Source organism: Astatotilapia calliptera, chromosome 15 (assembly GCF_900246225.1).
Source record: "Astatotilapia calliptera chromosome 15, fAstCal1.2, whole genome shotgun sequence".
NCBI classification, from domain to species: Eukaryota; Metazoa; Chordata; class Actinopteri; order Cichliformes; family Cichlidae; genus Astatotilapia; species Astatotilapia calliptera.
In genome coordinates this window covers 39,773,490-39,794,063 of record NC_039316.1, presented here as the reverse complement: position 1 = coordinate 39,794,063, position 20,574 = coordinate 39,773,490, and the positions used below count along the sequence as shown (strand labels likewise).

The following is a 20,574-nucleotide window of genomic DNA, read 5'->3' as shown; positions in this document are numbered from 1 at the left end:
CATTCCCTAAGAAAGGACCTAGGGTAACCTCTGTTCCTCAAGGCCCTAAAAAGAGCCCTTACTGCTTCAAAAAACTCCACTCGTCTCGTGCAAATCCGATCGAACTGTAAAAGCTGTGCTTTCACAATTCCTCTAAAACAGTGTGTCGGATGGAAACTTTTCTTGTGGAGTAGTGCGTGCGTATCAGTTGTTTTAAAATGCACTTTAATATCTAACTTAAGTGTCTTTAAGAAATCCGGTCCTTTAAACACCGTGGTATCTAGGAAATCAATCTAGTTTTCCTCAAATTCCTTCTTCAAAGTAATTGATGGATCGTGTGTGTTGAGAATTTCCACAAAATTATCAAATTCCTCACGTGATTCCGTCCAGATACCCCAAATGTCATCTAAGTATCTGAGATAACATTTTGGTTTCGTCCCACATTTGGCTAATACTTCTTTCTCCCAATTGGCCAGGGTTAGGGTTAGGGGGTTAGGGGGTAATAGCCAGTAGTCGACCAAATAAAATGGAATAACTGGAAAAGTAAGTGTTGTAGAGGGATGAAAGTGGTGTCTACGGGGTTTTTTGGGGTCCCCCGGACACCCTGGTGAAGACCCCATGTCGATAGCACCAACGGTTCTGGACTTGGTTGAAATCGGTTAAAATTTGACCGAATAAAAAGTTCAAAGTTGCAGATAGGAGTGTCTGATCGGGCTAATTCCACCACCACTGTACTCAGCAGGCCCTGCTGGGTCGTTAGACACCCGACATGGCATTAGGGTTAGGGGGAGCTGGGGTTAGGGTTAGGTTTTGTGTAAGAGCAGGCCACCAGCAAGCTGGTAGCCTGAGATGCACGGGCCATCGATGTGGCCGGGTGGTGGTGTCCCTGCCCCTTTTTTATATAGGCAGGAAGGATGACAATTTCTTTATTTAATTTGTTTAATTTATTACTTAGAATAACAATTTAGAAAAATATACTTAATTGCTCGATGTTTAATTACTTGATGAGACTCAGAAGATAAATACCACTTTCCTTTCCTTTTTTTTTTAATGAATGGATTTATTGAAGAAGGACCACCAAAATCTTTGTTCTATTTGGTGTACATGTTAAGAGTTGCTGGACTAACAGTTGGTTTGATTTGCTTCAGAGAATCCTCAAAGTCTTTTATCTTAATGTTGCGCACCTCAGCAGCAGCTATAACACGGACTTGTTCTGGTGCCAACTCTCTTATTGGGCCAAGTGCAGCATCTTTGGCTAATGCTGTCAAATCGCTCCCTGAATATCCTTCAGTCACTTTTGCAAGACAGGACAGTTCGTCTTGGCTCAGTGGACTCCCGTGCGTTCCCAAAAGATTTTTCAGCAGCGTAAATCTTGTCTTCTCATCGGGTAAGGTCACATATACTCTTTTTGCAAAGCGCCTTAATATTGCTTCATCGAGCTCCTGGGGCCTGTTCGTTGCTCCCATTACAAGTACTCTGTCATCCTTTCCTGACTGCAACCCGTCAAACTCAATGAGGAACTCAGTTTTTAAACGGCGAGAGGCGTCATGCTCCCCCTCCCTCCTTTCATAGAGCAAGCCGTCCACTTCATCGATGAAGATTACTGAGGGCTGTCTCTCTCTTGCAACTGCAAAGAGTGCTCGTACGAGCTTCTCGCCTTCTCCCACATATTTGGAGGTCAAACTAGCAGCACTGATGTTGAAGAATGTTGCATTAGACTCTGCAGCAACTGCTTTGGCGAGCATGGTCTTCCCATTTCCTGGTGGGCCAAATAAAAGCAAGCCACGTGCAGGAGCTCTCAGACCAGTAAAGAGATCAGGTCTTAAGGCAGGAAGGATGACAATTTCTTGAAGTGCTTGCTTTGCCAGATCCTGCCCTGCGATGTCATCAAATGACACAGTCGCTCCACTGCAGTGAACAGAAGAAATATTTTAAATGTGCAAAACTTTTTTTTTTTTTAAATTTCACCCAGGGAAAAATGTCTTGTTGATTGTGATGCTTCTGATACCTTTCTACAATTTCATTCATAACTAGAAAGGGCATTTTCTGAAGAAACTGCAGTGTGAATGCTTGAATCTGAATGTATGCACTGAAATGAATTAATTGCTGAATGTTAAGTTAAAAATTCTGAATGAGCTGGAAAATACAGAATTTTTAACCTGAAAACAAAAGTGCAGAACTTTTGAAAGTTGATGTTCACACAGAAGAAGTTGGAAAAAAGCTAAACATGTTTAAAATGTAAATAATAAAAAGATGAGTAATGACAAAAGAAAATTTAGAGTCAGAAAACATCTGAATGAATACTAAAAGTTCATATTCTTCTAATTGAAATGAACTTAAAAGATGAACAAACATTCTGGAGAAAATACAAACTTGTGTACTGTATAGAGATTTGTGAGTAAATTCAAATGAAAGCCTAAGGTGGTGACACAGTTTAACACATGCAAATAATCAAATAAACACAGTCCTTTTTGTGAACATGGATAAATAAGTATCAATAGTTTACAGCATTGTTCAGCCATGCCACTAAATGCTTTTTTACACATTGTTTTAACCTGGGCTCAGACACAAAGTCCCAAATTTAGTTAGTCCCTGACTTTGAGTTGTGGTTATGACTAATTATTATACACAAGGCTTTATCTATCTGAACTCTAAGGACACAAATATAAAAAAACTATACTTACCAGCTGATACCCCACACTACACACTAGGTGTGTCAGCAGAGGTGGGACCAAGTCATTGTTTTGCAAGTCTCAAGTAAGTCTCAAGTCTTTATCCTCAAGTCAAGTCTCAAGTAATGTCAGGCAAGTCAGAGTCAAGTCTCAAGTCACTGGTGTAAAAGTCCGAGTAAAGTCACAAGTCTGAAATTTTGAATTTCAAGTCCTTTCGAGTCTTAAAAAAAAAGAAAAAACGAAAAAAGAATGTTGCTGTTATGCTAAATGTAAATATTAGACCATGTAATTTTTAAATCTGTGTTTTTCTCAACACATGACAAAATAGTGAACTTAGAAAATATACACAAATTGTGAAATTGCACCTCTTTAAAATGCAGCTCAATTAAACCTAGCTCCTAGAATAATTTTCACCGACAGTTCTGAGATAAGCTGCATGTTATTCTTGGATGCGGTTGTAGGACCGGCTTTAAAATCGCATGACAAAAATATCATACATATTTAAAAAAACTGCATCACCTATGTAGCCTGGACAACATTTGCTAGTTAGATGAAGTCAGCTATCTCATTGTAGCATATTTATATGCATATTTATAATCATACGGTTCTTGGAGTGAGTGCATACACTCATGAAGTTTAGTAACTTCCGGTCACTGCAACAAGCCCAGGTACAGTTTACCGCCGGATGGGTACAGGACCTTGAAATGCACCGTGTAGAAAGTAAAGACCATCGTACCTATCATAAGTTTACCAGTCTCACAAATTGTCTTCATAAATACACATTCGTTAACCGTTTATTAATAGGACCTTTGAGCTCAAGGGTAATTAATTAGTAGTGGAAATAATTTCTGGTAGCATTACAGAAATGTAGCAGTGACAATAATACTGTATGCTGTAATCGCACTGGGCAGTTAGTGATACAAAACAACTGTTTTATCCTGTGAATAAAAGTATATGTATATGTAAGTATAATGTACCATAATAACAGAAGCGAAACGCAATATTGTGTCAGGACAATTCACTATTTATGCACAATAAACAAAGGAGCATAGCGCGAGAATTTCTGTTCAGCGCCAGACTTGCTTGTAACCTATATCACCAATTATGTTAAGAAAAATGACGCATTAACTACAACAGAAGACTGACCTTTGTGGGAATGCTTGGAGCAGACTAACCTGTGAGCTGGAGTGTTCTGGGACGTTATATTTGGTCTTTGAATGGCTGCAATCCAGGCCACCCGTCGCCTCTTTGTTACTTCGGAAACATGGCTCGAACAATTTACAGTGGGGCAAAAAAGTATTTAGTCAGCCACCGATTGTGCAAGTTCCCCCACCTAAAATGATGACAGAGGTCAGTAATTTGCACCAGAGGTACACTGCAACTGTGAGAGACAGAATGTGAAAAAAAAATCCATGAATCCACATGGTAGGATTTGTAAAGAATTTATTGGTAAATCAGGGTGGAAAATAAGTATTTGGTCAATAACAAAAATACAACTCAATACTTTGTAACATAACCTTTGTTGGCAATAACAGAGGTCAAACGTTTACTATAGGTCTTTACCAGGTTTGCACACACAGTAGCTGGTATTGTGGCCCATTCCTCCATGCAGATCTTCTCGAGAGCAGTGATGTTTTGGGGCTGTCGCCGAGCAACACGGACTTTCAACTCCCGCCACAGATTTTCTATGGGGTTGAGGTCTGGAGACTGGCTAGGCCACTCCAGGACTTCCAAATGCTTCTTACGGAGCCACTCCTTTGTTGCCCGGGCGGTGTGTTTTGGATCATTGTCATGTTGGAAGACCCAGCCTCGTTTCATCTTCAAAGTTCTCACTGATGGAAGGAGGTTTTGGCTCAAAATCTCACGATACATGGCCCCATTCATTCTGTCCTTAACATGGATCAGTCGTCCTGTCCCCTTGGCAGAAAAACAGCCCCATAGCATGATGTTTCCACCCCCATGCTTCACAGTAGGTATGGTGTTCTTGGGATGCAACTCAGTATTCTTCTTCCTCCAAACACGACGAGTTGAGTTTATACCAAAAAGTTCTACTTTGGTTTCATCTGACCACATGACATTCTCCCAATCCTCTGCTGTATCATCCATGTGCTCTCTGGCAAACTTCAGACGGGCCTGGACATGCACTGGCTTCAGCAGCGGAACACGTCTGGCACTGCGGGATTTGATTCCCTGCCGTTGTAGTGTGTTACTGATGGTGACCTTTGTTACTTTGGTCCCAGCTCTCTGCAGGTCATTCACCAGGTCCCCCCGTGTGGTTCTGGGATATTTGCTCACCGTTCTCATGATCATTTTGACCCCACGGGATGAGATCTTGCGTGGAGCCCCAGATCGAGGGAGATTATCAGTGGTCTTGTATGTTTTCTATTTTCTGATGATTGCTCCCACAGTTGATTTTTTCACACCAAGCTGCTTGCCTATTGTAGATTCACTCTTCCCAGTCTGGTGCAGGTCTACAATACTTTTCCTGGTGTCCTTCCAAAGCTCTTTGGTCTTGGCCATGGCGGAGTTTGGAGTCTGACTGTTTGAGGCTGTGGACAGGTGTCTTTTATACAGATGATGAGTTCAAACAGGTGCCATTCATACAGGTAACGAGTGGGGGACAGAAAAGCTTCTTACAGAAGACGTTACAGGTCTGTGAGAGCCAGAGATTTTCCTTGTTTGAGGTGACCAAATACTTATTTTCCACCCTAATTTACGAATAAATTCTTTACAAATCCTACCATGTGAATTCATGGATTTCACATTCTGTCTCTCACAGTTGAAGTGTACCTCTGGTGCAAATTACTGACCTCTGTCATCATTTTAAGTGGGGGAACTTGCACAATCAGTGGCTGACTAAATACTTTTTTGCCCCACTGTATCTTCAACGACGTAATCCGATAACAACCGATCTCTTTACCCGTCGGCTTCCCGTGGCTGTCATGCGACCGGTTATTGCAGTTAATAATACAACAGCTTCTTGACATTTTTGTGTTTCTTTTTATCGCTGTGTGACTGATTTCAATTGAAAGCCTGCGTGCGCTAGTACCTCTTGCCACGAGTTCCCAGAATTCTTTGCGGTTTTACCCCTGAATGACGTCACATTTTCAATCTCTATATAATATGCATGTTAAATTTTAGATTTGGGGTGAAATATCAAGTCTTTTCAAGTAAACCGGTTCAAGTCCAATTCACGTCCCAGGTCATTGGTGTAAAAGTCCAAGTCAAGTCACAAGTCTTAGAACATTTTTTCAAGTCAAGTCTAAAGTCATAAAATTAATGACTCGAGTCCAAGTCATGTGACTCGAGTCCACACCTCTGTGTGCGGGCAGGCGGAGAGGAGGATCCAAACGCAGGACTCAGACACTAACTTGAAACTTAAAAACCTCAGCTTTATTGCTGGTACGAAAACAAAACATGAAGTGAACATGGAATATGGAGAACCGAAACACACAGGCATAATCTGATGGTACGACGCGACACCGAGCATGGGAAAACACAGGGCTTATATACACAGGGTAGTAACGGGGGAATCGGCAACAGGAGGGAGACACAGCTGGGAGAGATCAGGGCTAATGAGACATGGGGAACAAAGCTGCACACACTAACATAAGACAAAGACTTTCACAATAAAACAGGAAACATGAATCACAACTCAGAGACATGGACTCAACACAGAGACAGAAAATGACACATGGAACTGAACTATACATGAAACCACAATTCCTAAAACATGGATAATAGAAACATGAAACTCTAATAATAATAATAATAATCCCCACAACCACAAGAGAACAAGAAAACAATCCATGATGCAAAATAAAACCAAAACATAATAAACTCAAAATACTGGGTCCAACGGACCCAGAACCGTGACAAGGTGTGCCATGTGACCTGAAACCTTGGTACAAAATCATCATAATCATTCTGTTAACACTGTTTTTTAACACTGTTTGTGTTGCTGTTCAGCAGTTTAAAATGTTTTAGATTGGATTACATGGAATGAATTTGAATTTTCTTGGGGGTTTTGTGTGTGTTTCGTTCTCAGCAGATTTTGAATTCCAGTTACCACATTTCTGGTCATATGACATCTCGAGTGCCCACTTAAAAAAAATCCCCACAGTTAATTCAACATTAAAACAAAATAAAAATATGTTAAATAAATAAAGGTTTGCTCTGTGATGAAATATTAAATAAGCATACATTGTACAGAGCACTAACAATGAAAACAATCCTTTAGCCTGTTGATCAGAGAGAGGCAGTCATTATGTCCATTTAAAACCTGTAATCACAGAGCACAACGTTTCTGTGAAACTATGAAGTCCCATATGATCCTCATCATGTCCAGTGACTTCAGAGTGGATCCTCCCTGTCATCCGGCCAGTGTTTGATGTGTGGCAAGCAGTACAGAAGCAGGATAGCTGAGGACTTTAAAAGAAGAGCAGAAAACGGGAACATATATAGTTGTAAATGTAAATATCAGTGATACTTGTCTTGTCAAAGGGAATAAAATAATGAAAATGTCAACTTACACACTCATTTAGGGAGGATCTTGACACTGCACAGAGGCACAATCAGTCTGACAATGATGGTGATCTCCAGGGATGTTTTCCTGCAGCAACATTCCTGCCAACTGGCCATATGATCCAGAGTAGTTGGTTTGTAATGAACAGAAAGGTGTATATGTTAGGTAGTGTGCACTCAGAGCTGGTCCTAAGAAACAAACACATCCTGTAATAAACTGAATACCTGTAGTAGTGCTGCTGCAAATATAAAGCCCTTCTATCATGTGTGGTTTCAAAGAAGGTGTTTTGGAGGCTCAGTCACAGAAACTGTGCAGTCTGTTCAGTCCTGAGTGTCTCAGCTCTGAAGGGGATGGATCACAGAGGGAAACACCTGAGTACAGACATTACAATACACTCTAACACTCCTAAGGTCAAGTGAAAACACAATTTAAACACTTTACAAAGAATGAATACATGTTTTCATGGAAATTATGTCATTAACCCTTTTTGTTGTGAGTAAATCTCACCGACTGCTTGTGGGACAAGCTAGAAGGAAGACTAATCTCTCCTGTGCTCCAGATGTGAAGTCTCACGCTCTGATCGTACGGCGATGAAGATGGTGATGATGAAGCCTCTCTGATCTGTGGCATTACAGTTTCTGGCTGCTATGTGCTTCACACTGTTGGATTTTACATGTGAAGCTTGGAGAAGACACAGGAAGACTGTGTCTCTCTTAACAAAAAAAAAAAAAAAAAAAAGGAAACCTAACACCCCCCCCCAAACTCCCCAACCTCACACCATCCAATGTCTATACAAAAGTAGGGTATCGGCTGGTAACAGAAAGCAAGTGTTATATATGTACTACATATGTAACACTGCTGAAACATTTCTGGCCAGAAATGTGCTGTTATCAACCCAGACCCACCCTGATGATTGCACTGGCCAAAACATGATAAAAGCTCATAAAAATATATGTTTCATAGAAAAATTTGTCCAAAAATATAATCGTATACTTTTGAAAAAGATTAAAGTTTATAACAAACCAAAATAATAAAATTTTTGTAAATAGTATTTCAAAATAGAGGCACACATAAAGTGGCTTAACTGTCATTATTGCTGTAATTAGGTTTGTTTGTTTGTTTGTTTGTTTTTTTAAAAAGCAACCTTTAGTCATTGTTGTTCTCTCAGAAACAATGAAGAAGCTGTTGAACATTTATTTGTTGTGTGGGCAATCCTCTGGTCCACCCTCCCTCCCTCCCAGCCACAGTGAGACTGGGGCAGCCTGGCAGGATGTTGAAGCCTGGCTGCAGAGAGGATATGCCTACACTGTTCATTTTAAACTGCTATATTTGATTTTTCTGACATTTATAGGTTACTATTAGTGAATTTTGGATTTTCTGTAATAAATAAAATTGTCATCTTTTACTGATATCATTACTTAATTCATGTAATTGTATTGTAAATGTAAACAATTCAAACATTATACTGCAATGCAGGGCGTTTTTTTCTTAAGTCAACTTTTAAATATTGTTCTACTTTCTATTCAAAGATCTAGATCATGAATCATCATGAATCATGAGGTCTGACCCAAGACTTTGTGGACTGGTGCCAGCTGAACTACCTCCAGATCAACGCCAGTAAAACCAAGGAACTGGTGGTAGACTTCCGCAGGCACAAGCATTCTCCACTGCAACCACTGAACATCCAAGGTATGGACATTGAGGCTGTGGACAGCTACAGGTACCTTGGTGTTCATCTGAACAGCAGACTGGACTGGACTCATAACTCAGACGCCCTCTACAGGAAAGGGCAGAGCAGGCTGTACCTGCTGCGGAGACTCAGGTCATTTGGAGTGGAGGGCCCACTCCTGAAGACCTTCTATGACTCTGTTGTGGCTTCTGCTATCTTTTATGGTGTGGTCTGCTGGGGCGGCAGCATCTCTGCTGGGGACAGGAAGAGACTGAACAGGCTGATCCGAAGGGCCAGCTCTGTTCTAGGATGCCCTCTGGACCCAGTGGAGGTGGTGAGTGACAGGAGAACGGCGGCTAAGCTGTCATCCCTGTTGGACAACATCTCCCACCCCATGCAGCAGACTGGGACAGCACTGAGCAGCTCCTTCAGTGGGAGACTGCGGCACCCACGGTGTGGGACGGAGAGATTTCGCAGGTCTTTCCTCCCCACTGCTGTCAGACTCCATAATAAAGACTTTAACTGATCAAGCACACACATCCATACATATGCAATAATGCTAAGTGCAATAATCCTTTCTGTCATCGTTGTATTTTTACTCAGTTGTATATAGTATTTGTATTTGTATTCTATTTTTATCTTATTGTATATTTATTTTATTTTATTCTACTGTATATAGTATTTTATTTTATTCTATTCTGTACAGTTGTGTACTGTATTTATTCTTATTGTATTCTAATTTTTGCCTCATAACTTTTGCACTGTCCACTTCCTGCTGTGACAAAACAAATTTCCCACATGTGGGACTAATAAAGGTTATCTTATCTTATCTTATCTTATCTTATCTTATCTTATCACAGGACAATACACAGTATACAGGGTCATTGTAACTATGGTAGGTCTTCATGACTCCAGAATGGAGACATCGCTCTGGCTGAGAAATGAAAATTAGGTCAAGCAGTGTGTTCTTCTCAGTGGTAGGGGCAGTGATGACCTGTGCGTATCCCCTAGACTCAAACAGTTCCAGGATTGGTTTGTTTGCACTGGATAAAACATTCTCATTAAAATCACCACAAACTATGATGGGATGACAGTCCATGATCTCTAATGAGTCTAATAGGCTTACCAGGTTTTTCAGGAATGGCCTCAGAGTGTAGTCTGGAGGTCTGTACACAACTGCAATCAGAGCACTGACTGGTGCTTCAACCTTTAAAGCCAGAAATTCAAGGTCAGTTACATTATGGATGTACTGTTTTTCATGCACTTGAATGTCACTTTTCACATAAACAGCAACTCCACCACCACTTCTGTTTGCCATCTGGGGAAAGTTTGTGTAGGACAGGTGTCTGTTGCATTTGAACAAATTGTAATTTTTCAAGTGGAGACTCTGCGACAAAAGAGCCCCGCAGGTGTGTTTCTGTTAGGCACAAAACATCTGCTAGACACAATTCATGGTGACTCTTGATGTCATTAATGTGAGCTGGCAGTCCCTCTGTATTATGATGAACAATGGTGAAAACGTCTGACCTGCTCAGTGTTTGTCTCACGTGTAGAAGAGGCATCATGTCATCAAGGTTGGCTTGTCTCATGTTCTCAAGCGCTGCAGTGATTTCTGGGTTGGTGAATATTTTTTTCTCCTCCATATCAAGAAGATACAGTCCACTGAGAGACGTCACTCTACTGACAGCTACGTAGGCCATGCCGGGCTCAAAAATGCTCTTAAGAGAGACAACAGCTGATGTAGTTGTCATACCCTGTACCTTATGTATTATACATGCAAAGGCCAGCTTCACTGGGAACTGTCTTCGTACCACTCCTTTCTGCTTCAGATTCTCCTCTGCTCTCTCAATGTACACCATGTCGTCTGCTGGTGTGCGGTTATTCTTTCCAGATGTCTCATTATCCATTTTAAGTACAAGCTTGATGATGTGTTGGTCGTTTTCAGAGTGAACTACTCTAAGTAGTATTCCAAAAGCTCCATTAACCAAACCATTTTGTATGTCAATGTTTCTGGTGAGCATGACACGAGCTCCTTCTGCAACTTTCAGTGTGTCTGGTAACTTGTTTTTACCTCCTTTGAATGGTCTGTCTTGAAGTGCCATTCTGCCAGTTCTAGGATCTTTTCTAAAATCATCTGCATGGATGTCAATGATACGAGTATGGAGCAGAGCCAGTGTTGAAGAGTTGTGTGCATCCACTTCTTTATTAGTTGCAAAAATGTGCAACGCATCAGTCGGACAAAGGGCTGGTTCAGTTATGGCCTGTGACAACAAATTTCTATCTGCTTCACAAAGCTCATCCAACTTTCCTTTCACACGAATTCTGTTCAGCATCTCAGCAAAGACAACATCATCTTTCTGACGCATAATCTCGGTCAGAGTGATCATTTGAAAATGCTCCCGCCACAGGTCGATCTCGGACGGGTCGTGCACACAGAGAGGTTTAGACTGTCGCACTGGGGGTAGCTGATAGAAGTCTCCGACAGCAATAACTGACATGCCTCCAAAGGGTCTCCGAGTCCCTTTGATCTGTTTGAGTCTTGCATCTACATATGCAAAGAGATGTCTTGACACCATAGACACTTCGTCAATGACGATTATTTCAGCATTCAAAAGTTCTGATCTGACTTCATCCAGCTGATTGCCAAGTCCCTGAATTGGAGGTTTTAAGCTTCTAGGCAGCTTGAGAAGAGAATGCAGTGTTGTTCCAGAAATGTTAAAAGCTGCAGTCCCAGTGAAAGCAGTTAACAGGACAGTGGGTCTTGATATGTCAACGTCGTCTGCATATCTGGGCACTTTGCTCAGTATCTTAGATGTTTCTGAGTAGATGCATTTGATAAGATGTGATTTTCCTGTTCCAGCACCACCATTAATATAAAAGAAAAACTGCTCTGGATTTAGAGCACAGACTCTTTTAATGCACCAGTCTCTAACTGCATAAAATATGCAGGCTTGCTTCTTGTTCAGATTCTGAAACATCTGACGTAACAATGTGGGATCAATAGCAGGGGGTTCCCTGATGGCTCTGACTTCTGTTGAAGCATCAGCCTGACTGCTGTAGTCGGTCACATCTTCCTGTTCATTTTCATTGTCTCGCTCTCTTTCTTGTTCAACAAGTGGCAACCTTACGAGATCTGATTCAGGTGCCAGATTACACCATTCGTCAGTCACACCTCTGTTCTGCTCATATTCCTCAACAGCGCTCTCGATCTCCTCACCGTTTTTCTCATATTTCTCTCTGTTTCTTTTGACAATGTGTTGCACGTACTCAAGACGGTCAGTATCTGGTAGCTGTACACAGCCAGCACCATAGAAAGCCTGATAGGTTGGCAAAGATGGTGTTTTCAGTTCGTGGTCTGAACGATGAGGAAGGTACAGTTTAAGCAGTCTTCCGTAATATTGCTCTGGATGTTTTTCTTGTGAGCACTGGTGAAATCTGATGATAGCAGGCTTATCGTTTTTGCGCCTTTGCACAAATCCCATCTCATTGAGAAGAGGCAAAACATCTTTACCTTTTTTCTGTTGGCCATAGACAATCCTGCAAGTAGCAGCAAAGTCTGCCATGCACATCTCCTCATACTCTGGTGTTTCAGGTCTGGCTTTGTATTTGTCATTCAAAGATGTCATCCAAACATTGGAAGACTCAGGTGTTGCGTTTTCCAGAACTGACAGGGGACGACTCATTTTCACAGGATTATCATCAGTTGGAATGAATATTACAGCACGTGAGCATTGCTTCATGTGAAGACCACATGCACGAGCAACACACTCCTGTGCACTGATCTCTCGCTTCTTTGAATATGCCTGCATGACGGCTCTCATTTCATCGCACTCATTTACACTGTCCTTATGGGAGTTCTCAATGACAGTTTTCAGGTACTCAGATAGCCCGCCCTCTTTTTTTGATATATATTTCATTAAATAATTTGCAGCACCAAAAGCATCTAAAACAAAGCTTATGTCGATATTACTGTTCCAGGCTTCAAGCAGATGTGGATTATAGCCATTTATCCAAGAGTCTTTTGGATCACGCTTTAGTATGATCGTACTCCTTGTGTTCATTTTATTCAGGTATCGCTCATATTCTGCATGTGTCAACTTGCATCTTCCCAAGAGCTGCTCTAAACTCATGGAAGCAGTTTCAGGTTCATTCAGCAGCTGGTTCAGTAGTCTGAGCTTGTTCTTTGCTATTTCTACTTCCAGTGCATCATCCTCACTGGGTCTTGTGATCATTGTCTCATTGCAGGGTGGTTTGGGAAAACCAAAACGGCACCCGGAGCTTAAACTCCTAGAGCACGTCTTTGTGTGGTTCTTACTGTGTTTTTGCACTTCTGTTACTTTTTTGTACAGTTCAGGTTGTTTATGTGGATCAGGCAGCTGAGCTGTGATGTATTTGTTTATAAAATCAACAACAGTTTGCTCATCATCCTCCTCAAACACAGGAGCACCTTCTACCCACAGGAGGCAGTGTATGTGTGGGCTTCCTCTGTGCTGAAACTCAACTCTGTAAAAGTAGTCAATGACTTTGCCAAGTGGCTCTGCAGGAGATAAGAGTAAATCTCTGAATAATGCTTCAACTCTCTTGTCAAACATGCGCAGGATTGCTTCTCAGGATGTCACACTTTGCCGACCAGTCGAGTCCTTCAAAATTCACTTGTTCACCTTGCTGCCTTGTTATTGCCTCAATCACTTCAGGCCTGCGCATTTCAGCGGCCGAAAATGTGCAAAAGAACGTGGGAGTTCCCAACTGTCTGATCATGGCAAAAAGATCTCTTGTGGTTTTCTCCCAATAGGCTGGGGTTCCTCTCAGAGGTTGCATGAATCTCACTGCGTCTTTATTTCGCACCAGTTTCTCCACCTCATGTTTATCTTGTAACATGCCTGAGGTTATTTTTCTCCCATCTCTGGTCAGAGGCTTTGCCTTCCTTAACTGTATTGTCATGCTGGATGTAGCCAAGTGTATTTCAGTCACAAACTGTGCAAAGAACAAATAGTTTGTGTCTTTGGCAAAACGATCATCAATGCAGAAAAGTCTTGATTTGAAATACCCACTGGGGGATACTTTGATCAACCTTCTTTCATCAAGTGTGTTTTGACCTGTAGGAAACTGCACAGGGAAGGCCATGGCCTCCAGTTTAGGTGTTTTGAAAAAACTTATTGGATTGTTTCTCTCTGCAGGAGCAACAGAGTAGATTCCTTCACTGAAACATAATATCTCCTCAGCCACATCAAGGGGCTGCAAACAGGACTCGAGTGCAAAACCACCATTAGTCAGTCCATCTTCTTGCTCTGAATCATCTCTCATCTGTTCACGTGATTGTTCACCATCACAGGGTAACATGTCAATGTCCTGTTCATTTTTATTTTGTGCTTCACTCAGTGCATTTTTCTCACAGCTGTCAATTTCCATTAAATCAGCCTCATCATAATCGTCCTCATTCATGTTTTCATCATCATCATCATCTTCATCAGGAAGTGTTGGGTCACATAGCTCAGCATCATCTCTGATGCTCACATCCTTATACTGTGGATGAATCTGCTTGAGTTTATGCAGTGCTTGCACAAGTTTAGACCAGCTTACAGTCTGAAACAGCTGATGACCTTTGTAAGACAAGCATCTCTTCAGTTTTACTCTCATCACCTGAGAATTAATTCTCAATCGAGGTAGTGCTTCAACAGTTTCCTGCACCTCTGATGGGACACAGACCACATTTCCTCTAATTGCTCTCTGTCTGCCTTTGGGAAGAGGAATGATCTTGGCAAATGGTATGCACTTGGCTATGAGATGTCTCTCCAGTATGTTGAGATCAGACAGTTCAGGTGGAATATCAGCAAGATCCAGTTTATTGGCAACAGCAAGTGCTGGCATGAATCCATTTTTAAGATGATCGTGGCAGGTGTGACAAATCCACTCTCTCTTTCTCTCATCAGGCACATTGCACTGCTCATTTCTGCAGTTTTCATCACAAAGATGAACAAACCTTCCTGTCAAACATGTTGCAACCACACGTGGGTTTTTGACATACTTTGACCTTGTGCGGGGTCGCACTTGGTTTGGAAATGAAGCCTTAAAACATACAGTACATGGCTATGATGGTTCAGCTTTGATTTGTGATTTTAACACAGATATGGCCTCGTTGATCACACTGTTGTCACTCTCTTGGGTTTGTCTGTTCACCCATCTGTATTTCCTTTTTATTTTCATTGCACATCTCATGTTGTGCATAATCCTGAATGCAAGATTACTTTGATACCTGTCTCGCATTAGTTGTTTCATTAGTTGTTTGTGTCTTACTCTGAATGGGTCGTCACGTGCATAACGCTGAGTCACTCGAGATCTCTGTCTCTCTCTGAATTCAGGGTTTTCTTGATACCTTTTAGTTATATATATTTTTTTGTTTTTGTCTAAATTCAGCATTGTCACAGTAGCGTCTTTTAATATATTGTTGTTGTTTTTGTCTAACTTCAGGATTGGTTTATATGCCTCGCTTGTGCAAGATTTTTTCTTTTTTTTGTACTCTTTATTTGAAGCATACTTTAGTTGTTCTTTCCTTTTTTGGTTTTCTTTTCTCTGATTTCTGGGTTTCTCTGATGCCATTAATCTTCTTTTCATTTTGTGCCTTTGTTGTTGATTAACTTTTTTCAGTTTTTGTAAAACTATATCAGAAAGATCACAGGCAGCAACATTTTTTATGGCAGCATTTGATTGACATGAAAAAGCATCCCTTGATGGAAGGAAACTTAATTCACTGCATAATTCTTCAGTTGGTATATTAGGAGGTTCATTCTGATCTTCATATGATGTGAAATGAGTCATGTGGACTTCTTTTTGTTTCACCAGTGGCGTACAAATGGACATTTGACAAAATATGTTTTCAGTCAGACCAGTGGTTGTGTTTCTCCTTGGAGTAGAGGGGTTTGCTTCATCAACAGTTGTATCAGAGTCAGTAGGTGCCACAGCAGTGGCAGTTGTTTGTCTGCAGACTGTGTCTGTGATAGTATCATTTAGGTTGACTGTGCTCATACTGTAGAACTGCACAGGCTTCAGTTCATAGTTACAAGAGGGTGATATCTCCATCATTTCATAAGAATCTTGTAGCCTCTTAATCATGTCACTCAGGAGTGTGAATTTCAGCATCACTGCTGAATCACGATTACGTGACTGTAGTAGTAGAGGAAGACCACTGGGTGTTCTGGAGTGTGGATCAAAGAAACCATATTTGCCTGATGTGGATCTGAACGCTGCGATACACAATCCACTCATAATCAATAAGGCATACTGCACATCTGACAACAGGCAGCTCAGTCCTGCTTCTAAGCTGAGAAAGGTATCTACTGCCTCCTCTGGAGGTTCTTCAGATGTCCCATACCGGGAAAGCTGTGTCATGTTGACATGATACATAGACCTGCGAGCATCAACTTTGTCTGGCAGCTCGTCGGTTGCCAAATGAATATTTTTAGGAAATCTTTTCTTGGCCTCTTTGTACATCACATTACCTTTATCCAAGACCAGATTAAGGTCAGCTGTAGTCATGTTTTCATTCTCATGAAGGAATGCAAGAAATGTGAGTGAGTTACATGTGCACTGCTTGTTTCTGGAGTCTCCATATTTAGGATGTGCCTGGCTGTGAGATGCACAGACATGTGTAACAGAGGGCTGGTTTTCAAGGTTCACTCTTTCTGCATGAGATGGCCATATTATACCGTTCACGGTAATACCGGTATAATGTTAGGCAACGATAGGAAAATGAAATGTCGCGATAGAATATGAGTAAAACGCGCATGCGCAGTGCCTTTGTTTTCATACGCACATGGCCGATTGTTGAGTGAAACAGATGAACCAGAATTGGTTTGTAAAAATGGTGCAACTTCAGTGATGTGGAACCTCGTTTGGTGTTTGTCCGTCAGATACACGACAAAGCACATTTTTTTGCAGAACATGCATGCGGCCGTCGTTATTGTCGTATTTGTCGGACTAAGATGCTCTTAAATCTGGGAGTAATCTGGGTCCTAAACTCCGTGTGCTTCTGGTCAAACGAACACTGCAGCATCACTGAGAGTTAAAAACTGTCTAAATTCTTTCATCTTTAATAAAACGATAAGCATTGCTGCTTTACCAGGTGTAACTATGAAGTTTAACTTCCAGGCATCCATGAAAACAAAATTTATTACATTTAACGGAGTTAGCAGGAAGCTAGCGGAAGTTAGCTCGCTAGTTTCGCTAGCTACCTAAGCATGATATTGCATGTTCTGACTGAAAGATTTCTGAAAAAAATCAAACGTACAGCTCTGCTATCACTTCCAACATAAATGAAGACAGGAAACTAAACAGCAGTGACGTTTGTAGGGTTACTGAAGTTGGGCTAGCTGGTATATAATGATGTGCTACGTGATCGCTAGCGACACAGCTATGTTAGCATAACATAAACAGTGAAGCTGGAGGACGAACACTAACACTTTTCCACTTATAAAAGTTAACGTGAAGGTTCCTCATGGTTAGAGACAAATGCAATCGCATGGCAGGATGCTGTAAACGGACCAAACTTCAGTCAGGAGAACAACTGAGATAATCCATCCACAATACGAGGTTAGTCATTAATATACTGCAACAACATGGGAATAGAGCAGCTGCCAGAGAATTCAACATTAATGAATCAATGGTACAGAAGTGGATGAAGCAAGAAGAATGAGTTTAATAAAGTTTGATTTATCTGACTGCTTTGTTTCGCTTAATGTGCCTTATAATCCCGTGCACCTTATGGTCCAAAAAATACGTACTGCACACTGCAGTTTAATGTTGCAAAGCACCTCTTTTTTAACTTCAGTGGATATTATACATGGTTATGCTCAGGATATGTCAGCCCATTTCTACTGGAAATGCCTTTTGGTTAAACTTTCAGCAAGGAATTTGCATTTGCACCGTTACATTTTTATAAAGCTTTAATGTACATAAAAACCAGCTTCTTGTTTAAGTGAAAATAAATGGAAGGTTGTCTTTTTGCGCTAGTAATGTTGTGGAGTTCTATTTTGTCTCGCATCAATTATATCGTCAGTTATATCGTTATCGCAAATTTTCAAATATATATCGTGATAAATATTTTTGGCCATATCGCCCTGCTCTAGTCCTGCCACATCACTGTGACGGCCTCACACTGAAGCTCATGGAACTCATGGAAGCTCATCAAACTTCTTCCAGCGTTGTTTTGCAGCTTGTGACTTTTTCTGCTTCCTTGGCATTTTCACACACTTGCAAGTGTTTCTTAGTCTTTAGAAAATATGTTCACAAGATAAGAGTGGCACACACCAGGAGATGTTGTCTTTGTTTTTATTTGTCTGAAACAGTTGTCTTTCGTTTGACAGTTTGTTCTTCAGTTGAGAGAATATTATGCACTCTCTTTATAGGCTTGGCACAACTTAGCAGCAAGCCCAGAATGAAAAACAGGTAGAGAGAAAATTTAGAAGAGAGAACAGACAGAGCAGGAGAGACACGGCTTTAAATCAAACCGCAATAAGATTCTTAGTTTGGCACAATTTCGCACAAACCACAGGGTGAAATACAGATGGAAAGAAGGCAGAGAGAACAGGTGGAGAAGGACAGAGGATAGAGGGGTTGGGATATGAGAGAGAAGACTGGAAATCTGGTCCTTGTTCTTCTTCTGCACACCGTGAACAAAAAAGAAGAAAAAATAATAATTGTATTAAAATGAAATCACATGGTAATTGTTTGAACTAATTGTGACTACTAAAACAAATATTCAAGCTAAACTGTTGTTGGCTGCCATGTGCAAAAAGTTGCATAATTGGGCACTTTTTAAAAGAATAAATATTTAATTAAATTCAGCAATAATATTTTTAAATACAAATATGATTAACTAATCACATGTAGTGTGACTACAAAAATGTACGAAAAAAATATTTTAGCCCAATTATTAAGCTGCACTTATGTGTATTTATTATAAAATTGTGTTTAAAATGTTTAGCACAAAGTTTGAACCCATCAAAGCTTATATTAGTCAGATTATTTTTTTATTTTGGTCTACTTCTCTTACAGTATGTGCACACCTACCAGGCAAAGCACAGATGTCAGTCAAGTTCCTGAAAGTGTAAGAGCAGAAATAATATGTTAGTTGTCTGTACAGTGTTATCAGACTAACAGAAATACAAAGCCCACACGACATGATACACTGAACTTATAATTAGCAGGTTATAGAATAATACAGCACACCAAATAAAAGAATAAAAAATAAAAATAGAATAAAACAGACACAGCAACCATTTTATAATTCAAACTAATTACCTGAAGTATTGCCACTTATATAAGGCTACTGTTAGACTGTTATTAGCCTTAGCATTGCTGCTAGCGCTAGCATTCCGGCTAGCATTAGCACTTCAGTTAGTGTTAGCGATGCAGCTAGCGTTAGCTTTGCAGCTAGCATTAGCAATGCTGCTAGCGCTTGCACTCTTATTACTGTTAAAACTGAGCCACAATGGCAATAATAAAGCTCTCACTCACTGACCGCCAAGATATATCACAGGAATATTCTTTTTGTCAGTTAACAACTGCTAAGGCTAGTGTTAGCACTATAGCTAGCATTAGCATTGTTGCTAGCATTGGCATTGAAGCTAGCGTTAGCACTGCTGGTAACAGCAAAACATCATAAACGTATATAAATGATAGCGAAGGTTATTCTTCTGATTAATTAGTGTGAATGTTTTTCAAGCATTCACACTAATTAAGTTGGCCAGTTTACTGTCCACATTCTTGAAGTTTTTCATATCCCTCTTCGGGGGCTGTTTCACAGCTGCCGGTCTTCCATTCTGAGTTTTTCCCACCCGAGCGGTTGTCTTAGCAGGAATAAGATTGTCCCAGAAAGCATTACACATTAGAAAGGTAGCTTCAAATGGCATGTGCCTGCACTATTAAATAACCAAAAAAACCCACAAACCTTTGCATCAGTTAGTCTTAATGAAGGTCTTACATAAGTGGAGGGTCTGATGGTGGTGGAAACACCTGCGGGTTGACTTTTAGGAGCTGACTTTGGCTGTGGAAGAGCATGACGTGATGTCCCTTGGGGGTCATTTCTCCTTTTAGAGACTAGTGTCGTCTCTAAAAGGGTAAGCCTGTCTTTTGCCATGGTGAGGTTGGTGACCATTTTATCCTGAAGTCTCTTTGCTCGGTCATACTGCTCTCTATGCCCAGTGAGCTCTATTGCAATACCCCTTTCAAGCTCAGAAATCCCTTTCTTGTACCACTGCACAACCTCCTTCGTCTCACCTGTGTCGTCCTCGTCGATCTTCAGTGCCTTGGATATATACTCAAACGCGTGCTTGTGGATGTTTTTTATAACTTCAGCGCTGTCTTTGGGCTTACTTGCGTTTGTTTTGGTCGACATTACTCTCGCGCTACTTCCCCCCTGTTCTCAGTCATAACACGGTAAGCTAGTCATAAACGAAAACGTTTAGGCTTTAAATCGCATTTAAAGGTGATGCAGTCCTCTTTCTTTGGGACAAAACACAACGCTTTAGCTTCATAGAATAAAAATTCTGGCGCTTCGTGACAACAGGGTTAGGGTAGGGTAGGGTTAGGGGGTTACGGTTAAGGGTTAGGATTAGGGGGTAATAGCCAGTAGCCGACCGTAACAAATTGGAATAACTCGAAAAGTAAGTGTCGTAGAGGGATGAAGGTGGTGTCTATGGGGGTTTTTGGGGTCCTCTGGACACCTTGGTGAA

The 20,574-nt window shown here is 40.9% G+C and overlaps 2 protein-coding genes across 2 annotated transcripts; both read right to left on the bottom strand.

Moving 5' to 3' along the window:
- Positions 1-1,040: 1,040 nt before the first annotated feature.
- On the bottom strand, positions 1,041-2,007 carry LOC113006977 (spastin-like). Its single transcript, XM_026143257.1, has 2 exons — positions 1,988-2,007; positions 1,041-1,887 (listed from the first exon to the last, which is right to left on the bottom strand). The coding sequence occupies exons 1-2, from the start codon at positions 2,005-2,007 to the stop codon at positions 1,071-1,073; spliced, it is 837 nt and encodes a 278-aa protein (XP_025999042.1). The 3' UTR covers positions 1,041-1,070.
- Positions 2,008-19,560: 17,553 nt separating this feature from the next.
- LOC113006976 (spastin-like) lies at positions 19,561-20,380 on the bottom strand. Its single transcript, XM_026143256.1, has 2 exons — positions 19,791-20,380; positions 19,561-19,689 (listed from the first exon to the last, which is right to left on the bottom strand). Exons 1-2 carry the CDS (start codon positions 20,235-20,237, stop codon positions 19,561-19,563), a joined length of 576 nt encoding a protein of 191 aa, XP_025999041.1. The 5' UTR covers positions 20,238-20,380.
- Between the last annotated feature and the right edge of the window lie 194 nt (positions 20,381-20,574).